Source organism: Coptis chinensis, chromosome 5 (genome assembly GCF_015680905.1).
Source record: "Coptis chinensis isolate HL-2020 chromosome 5, ASM1568090v1, whole genome shotgun sequence".
NCBI lineage: Eukaryota > Viridiplantae > Streptophyta > Magnoliopsida > Ranunculales > Ranunculaceae > Coptis > Coptis chinensis.
This window is the reverse complement of record NC_141460.1, coordinates 58,197,279-58,204,161: the sequence shown is the minus strand read 5'-3', so window position 1 is coordinate 58,204,161 and position 6,883 is coordinate 58,197,279. Positions and strand designations below refer to the sequence as shown.

General features: G+C 45.5%; 2 protein-coding genes across 2 annotated transcripts; both read right to left on the bottom strand.

Annotated features, from left to right (window-relative positions):
* Positions 1-750: 750 nt before the first annotated feature.
* LOC147498119 (uncharacterized) lies at positions 751-2,718 on the bottom strand. The gene has a single exon (XM_086563131.1). It carries the CDS (start codon positions 2,716-2,718, stop codon positions 751-753), a length of 1,968 nt encoding a protein of 655 aa, XP_086419257.1.
* A 666-nt stretch (positions 2,719-3,384) lies between these two features.
* LOC147498118 (uncharacterized) lies at positions 3,385-3,804 on the bottom strand. Its single transcript, XM_086563130.1, has one exon. The coding sequence runs from the start codon at positions 3,802-3,804 to the stop codon at positions 3,385-3,387; it is 420 nt and encodes a 139-aa protein (XP_086419256.1).
* Between the last annotated feature and the right edge of the window lie 3,079 nt (positions 3,805-6,883).

Below are 6,883 nucleotides of genomic sequence, written 5' to 3'. Positions count from 1 at the left end.
ATACAACCCCAGATTCAGGCAATAGATTTCCATTACATTTAAGTGTGAAATTTTTTTAACTTTCTCACATTCCACGGCTTCTCTATCAGTTTGCTTCCTATGTCCGCAATTTGTAGGTGCCTGCCCCTCCAATATCCACCACCGTATAAGGTCCCTCCCAGTTTGGACCCAGCTTTCCATCTCTCTCTTTCCTAGTACTAGGTGTCACTCGGCGGAGCACCAAGTCACCTATTTGGAACTGCCTTGGCTTGACCCTCCTGTTGTACTATCTTTGCAACCTCTGGTGGTACTCCTCCAGTCTTATACAGGCAATGTCTCTTCTTTCCTCTACTAGATTCATATCTGCTGCTAAGATTCTCCAGTTCCCTCCACGACCTTTCTCTGCATTGTAGTTGCCACCATCTCCGATGGGATCACGACCTCCACCCAATAAGCTAACGAAAATGGAGTCTCTTGGGTGGATGACTGAGGTGTGGTCCGGTAGGCCCACAATACATGATTAAGCTCGTCGGCCTACGCCCCTTTCTTATCCTCTAACTTCCTCTTTAGGTTGTTCATGATGGTCTTGTTGGAGGACTCTGCCTGTCCGTTGCCCTCGGGGTTGTAAGGGGCCTAGAACCCCTGTCTTACGTTGTAGGCTTGCAAGAATCTGGCCACCTTTGCTTCTGTAAACTGAGTTCCATTGTCTGCTATGATGGCGTACGACAACCAAAACCTGCAGATGATATTCTCCCATAAAAACTTGATGACTTACGCTTCTTTCACCTGCTGCAGGGGGACGGCTTCAATCCATTTTGTGAAATAATCTATGGCCGCGAGCATGAACTTCCTTTTACCACTGGCCATGGGCAGCGGTCCCACTATATCCATTGCCCACATAGCGAAAGGCCACGGACTTGAGACATTGTGAAGTGGTTCAGTAGGGGCGAATATCAACTGTGCAAATCTCTGACATTTGCCACACCTCTTAGCAAATTCCACAGCATCCCTCTTCATGTGGAGCCAGAAATACCCCTGTGTCAATAGTCGGTGTGCCGTTGTCCTTCCCACCGAATGACTCCCGCAATCTCCCTCGTGTAATTCTGCCAACACCTCCTGGGATAGTCGCAGACCCAAACATTTTAGAAGTGGTCCGCTGAAGTTTTTTTGATATAACTCTCCTTCCAGTAGAACGTATCTCCGAGAAGTCTGCTCCAATCTCCTTTTTTCCCTTTTATCTGTGACTTCCTTTCCCGCTAGAAAGTCCTTAATAGGCTCCATCCAACCCTCCTTCTCTTCCGTGACATGACAAATTTCCATCTCATCCTCGGTACTCGGTTTGTCCAACCTTCCCACATGTATTATTCTCTCCTCCAATCCGGGATTTGCAGCTGCTACATATGCTAGGGCATCGGCGTGTCTGTTCTCTCCCTGGCCCAAATGAAGGAAACATATTTTCTTGAATTTCTCAACTCGTTTACGCACCACATCCAAATATCTTGCCATCCTGGGACATCGAGCGGCGAACCCTCCGTTCACTTGACAGACTACTAAGTTTGAATCAGAATAGACTGTCAGCTCCTTCACTCCCAAATCCTCGGCCATTCTCAATCCAGCGATCACCACTTCGTATTCCGCTTCATTGCTAGACACCGCAAACCTGAGTTTCATGGTTTGCTCTATTATGTTATTATCAGGTGTAACCAACACGACTCCTATGCCGCTGCATACATTGGTAGCCGATCCATTTGCGAACACCCTCCACCCATTCCTCTTATCCCACGGGTCTAGAAGGTTTGGCTCGCTCTCCCGCTCCGGCTCCATAATCATCTCCTCTCCCCACGTGGGATCTTCTGTAGGAAACTCTGCCAGAAATTCAGCCACCGCTTGCGCCTTCTCCGCGGTTCTTATCTGATAATGTATCTCATAGGAACTCAACATCACTACCCACTTCAACATTCTACCAGATTTTTCCATTCTCAGTGCTTGTCTCAAAGGCAAATTCGTTACCACCACCACCACATATGCTTCAAAATAGGGCTTTAGCTTTAGGGTTGAAAATACCAATGCCAGGGCATACCTCTTGATTCTACTATATCGCGTCTCCGCGTCTAACAAAGTCTTGCTCTGAAAATATATCGGCTTCTCCACCTTGTCTACCACCCGAACTAGAACCGAGCTGATTGCATACTCCGTGGCCCCCAAGTACAAATACAACTTCTCCCCAGTCTCGGGTCGCGACAACAAAAGCGCTTTGCCCAAATATTTTTTCAATTCGTGGAATGCCTCTTCACACTCCGCGATCCATATAAAATCCGGTGTGCTCCTCAACAGTCGGTACAGCAGTCTGCACTTGTCAGATAACTTGGAGATGAATCTATTCAGAGCCGCAACTATTCCTGCTAACCGCTGTACTTCCTTCACATTCTGTGGAGATGGCATCTCTATCATGGACCTTATCTGCTCGGGGTTAGCTTCAATTCCCCTATGAGTAACGATATACCCCAAAAAAATTCCTGTAGTCACCCTGAAAGTAAACTTCTCTGGGTTCAGTTTCAAGTTGTATTTACATAGTATCCTGAAGGTTTCTCGCAACCCCTCTATATGTTCCTCTTCTGACATACTTTTCTCCACCATGTCGTCTATATAAATCTCAATTCCCTTCTGAATCTTGCTTCCGAACATTTTTTCACCTAACCGTTGGAAGGTTGCCCTTGCATTTTTTAAACCAAACGGCATCCTCGTATAGCAGTAAGTACCGCCCTCCACCACAAACGATGTCTTCTCCTAATCGGGCCCATACATCACGACCTGATTATACCCCATCGACGCGTCCATGAAGGAAAATATCTTGAACCCGGCCATCCTGTCCATCAACTCATCTACTCGCGGCATGGGGTAGCTGTCCTTTGGACACTCTAGATTCACATCTGTAAAGTCCATGAACATACGCACTTTCCCATTCTTTTTTGGTACCGCGACTATATTAGATAACCAGTTCGTGAACTCTACCTCTCAGATTATTCCCGCCCTTTTCAATATAGCGACCTCTTCCCGGATCCCTTCAGCATATTTTGGCCTAATATTGCGCATCTTTTGCCTCACGGGTTGGGTGTTCTCTTTCATATGCAAGTGATGACATGCGAACTAGGGGTCCAACCCAGTAACATCCTCTATTGTCCAAGCGAAGAAATTTCTATTTTCTGACAAGAATTGTATCAATTTACCCCTCCACTCCTCAGGCAAGCTAGATCCTATCGACGTGAACTTCTCCTCTTCCCCTATCCCAATATTCACCACTTCTATCTCATCGAGCGTCTTTGGGTCCGACGTTGTCTCACCCTCCTCTTCCCCTGAAGTGCACTGTAATTGCTATGCCAGCCTCTTCCTAGGATTGGAAGCCTCTCATTTTGTCCCGCCTATCAGCCTCTTCACGGTTCCCCGATGACTATTTTTTGCCGTAACCTGATCACTGTAGACCTCATACATGTTAGTAGGGGTGGGGAATCGTATTACCTGATAATACGTAGATGGGACCTCTTTCATCTCATGAATCCACTGCCTTCCCAAGATTGCATTATATTGCGACGCCGAATCCACCACCATGAAACGGGCGAAGACTGTCACCGACCCTGTTGTTACTGGAAGTAAGAGTTCCCCCATGGGTTCGGTCATACTTTCGTTAAATCCATACAAATTGGTTCGCGAAGGACACAGCTGCTTAGGATTAACTCCCATTTCCTCCAAAGCACCTCTGAACAACAGATCTACCGCACTACCACAATCAATCAATACTCTTTTCACCATGTAATTCCCCATTGCCATTGTAATGACCAATGCGTCTTCATGTGGTGAGTCCACTGCTCTTAGGTCCGCGTCGCTAAACAAGATTCTATCCTTTTCTGCCGCTGTCCCAGCTTGCTGCCGAGGCCTATCCGTTCTCTCATTAATCTACTGGATGCTCGCAGTCCTTCATATCTTGTCTCTATGAGCGTTATGACTCATAACCTCCCCGCTGTAAAATCACGTTGATGGTTCCTAGTATCCTTCCCTGCGAAGGCATGCGATCCTCATTCTGACCGTCTCTCACAAATTCTCCCATCCTCCCCTTTTCCACCATTCTCTGAACCAACCATTTTAGAGTGTAACAGTCATTCATCTCATGATTCCTTATCTGATGATATGCACAGAAGGGCTTCTTCGGTATTTCCATTGGCATGGTTCGCGGTCCTTCATACCCCGGCCGGTCCTTTATTAGGGGCAAGATCTCACTGAGCGGCTTGTTCAATGGAGTCTGTTCCATCTCGCGGTATGGCTTCCTCTCTCTGTACTCTCTTCGGACTCCTTCCCGACTTCCCTCTGCTCGCGCTCCGTATCCGCGGTATCTCCCACTTTCTTTCTCCGATGTCCCCACTTTTCGGCGTTCCCAATCCTTCTCCAAGGATAACACGGCCTTCCCCATTTTCTTGGAATCCTTCTGCATAGAATCTTCATATCTTATATACTTTTCCACTCGTGGATACAGCTCATGTAGTGTTGTAATCTCATTCTTGGCCATGGATTGGTGCACTCCTGTCCCCGGGCGTAAGCCTCTCTCAAAGGCTATCACCGCTGTCCTCTCATCTAGATTTTCAACTTTTAGGGGTCTTTGCCTTGAACCGACACAGAAACTCCCTAACTGATTCCGTGGACCTTTGTCGCACATTGAATAGAGCCACGATGTCCACCACTCGCTTTTTCTGATGTATGAAGTGATCTATGAACGCCTGCTCCAACTCCTGGAAATTCTTGATGCTCCCCGCCGGCAATCGGTAATACCAATCCGATGCCCCATTTTCAGACTAGCCGGGAACATCATACACCGTAAACCGTCATACTTAGCCTCCTGCCAGAGTGGCATCTGTTGCCAAAAATGATGAATGTGGTTCACTAGATCCCCTTTGCAGTCATACCTCTCAAACCTCGGCTGGGCGAATCGCTTTGAGACCTCTGAGGCCCATATGATCATCTGCTAACGGGTTGCAATTCAACCCAGCCGCCACCTGACTGGCCGGTCCCCCACGCTCCTTCGTCTGCCGCCGGTTTGCCTCCCTATCATTGTATATCATCTCTTGGACTTGCTCCATTATCAACTCCGCTACCGGGTTTTCTACTAGATTCGGTCCGACCCCCTCCTCATCTTCAGATCCCTCATTTTCGGACCCCTCGCTTAGTTCTTCCTCGGCCTCCTCCTCCGTCTTCTCTTTCTCTTTCCGCAGCTCATCGTTCTCCTCTTTCAGCCTCTCAATCTCCTCCCGCATCAGGCGTGTTTCTTCCGTTGCTCGCCCTTCTTCTACTCCTTCTCCCTCCTCAATCACCGCTTCCGGCGTCGGCTCATGAACCCTAACCTTCTTTGGTCTACCCACTACTCTCTTCGGTGCCATTTCTAAGTTGCCTTCCTCCGTTCCCCACATACGGCGCCAAATGTATGAACACTAAATCTCACCCTCTCCCACAATCTTCTCTCTTTTCTCTTTCTCTCTCTTTTCCCTTTTCCTCCCTTTTCTCTCTCTAGCGGCCTCCTTTTTTCTCCTCATCTTCTCGTTTTTATATCCTTCTTCATCTCATCTGGTCCGTCCATCTATCTTGTCATCCTACGACCCTCTTGCTGACCGTACACCTGCACCCCGTGGACTAGGGTTCCACGGTCTTGATTCACTACTCCTCCATGTTCTTGCTTATGTTGCCTCCTATCCTATACATCGCGGACTTAGTCCCATCTTTGCACATCAGGCTGCTACACCATGATACACTAGTTTGTCCAATATTTGTTGCCCATAACTTTAGTAACAACTATAACCAAGATCCACAAAATAATTATCAATGGAAACAAAATATGCCTCCACAACAAAACCAATATAGTTTTCAAGGTAATCAAGGGAACAATAGGCAACAATACGTAAATAGAGGCACAGTAGTACCTTCTTTTCAATATAAAATTCAACAATAATAGCAACAAGCAAACAAACATGAACAAAGAATTAGCTATTGATCCTATGGCTAATTACCAAACCCAACCCAAAACCACAGATAAAACCATGAAAGCTTTAGCCACCAAAACCGAGAATGAATTCAAAACAATTGACCAAAATTTTGATATTATGGTTCAACAAGTAACACAAAAAAATTCTCAAGTAACTCAACAAATAACTCAACATATGAGCCAACAATTAAATCAGATACTAGCTAGTCTAGCAGACAGACCCAGGGGAACCTTACCAAGCCAACCTGAACAAAATCCAAAAGGTAGAAATGTTTATCAAGTTGAAGCCACCCCTTCATCCGCACCCACAGAGGGAGTTAACTTGATATCCACCCTAAGGTTAGGAAGGAAAGTAGATAACAAAGTTGACATGTCTAATTTTGATGAAGTTGTTATAACAAAAGAGAAAGAAAAGCTAGTTGAAACTGAGAAAACCAAAGAGCAGGTAACTGAAAAAATTCCACCCGCACCATTTCCTTATAGGTTAAAAGATAACAAAAAGGAAGCACAATATAATAAGATCATAAATATTTTTTAAAATCTACATATCTATATTCCTTTTCTAAGCTCAATTAAACAAATACTTTCGTATGCGAAATTCATAAAAGACCTAGTAAAGAAGAAAACAAATATCCCAAAGGACGTTTTCCTTGCACAAAGTTATGCATCCTTTCTACATAACCAAGCCGTAGTAAAACATAAGGACCCCGGTAGTCCTACAGTTATGTGTAGAATAAGAGAGGACTACACTAATCAAACATTATTGGATTTAGGTGTTAGTGTTAATTTGTTACCATACTCAGTTTATAAATAGCTAGTGTTAAAAGACTTGAAACTAACTAATGTTAGACTACAGTTAGCTGATAGATCTATTAAGATTCC

What these genes read in the sequence shown, in the direction of transcription:
- LOC147498119 (XM_086563131.1), bottom strand. Translation starts at nt 2,718, where the DNA reads ATGCCGTTTGGTTTAAAAAATGCAAGGGCAACCTTCCAACGGTTAGGT.
- LOC147498118 (XM_086563130.1), bottom strand. Translation starts at nt 3,804, where the DNA reads ATGGCAATGGGGAATTACATGGTGAAAAGAGTATTGATTGATTGTGGT.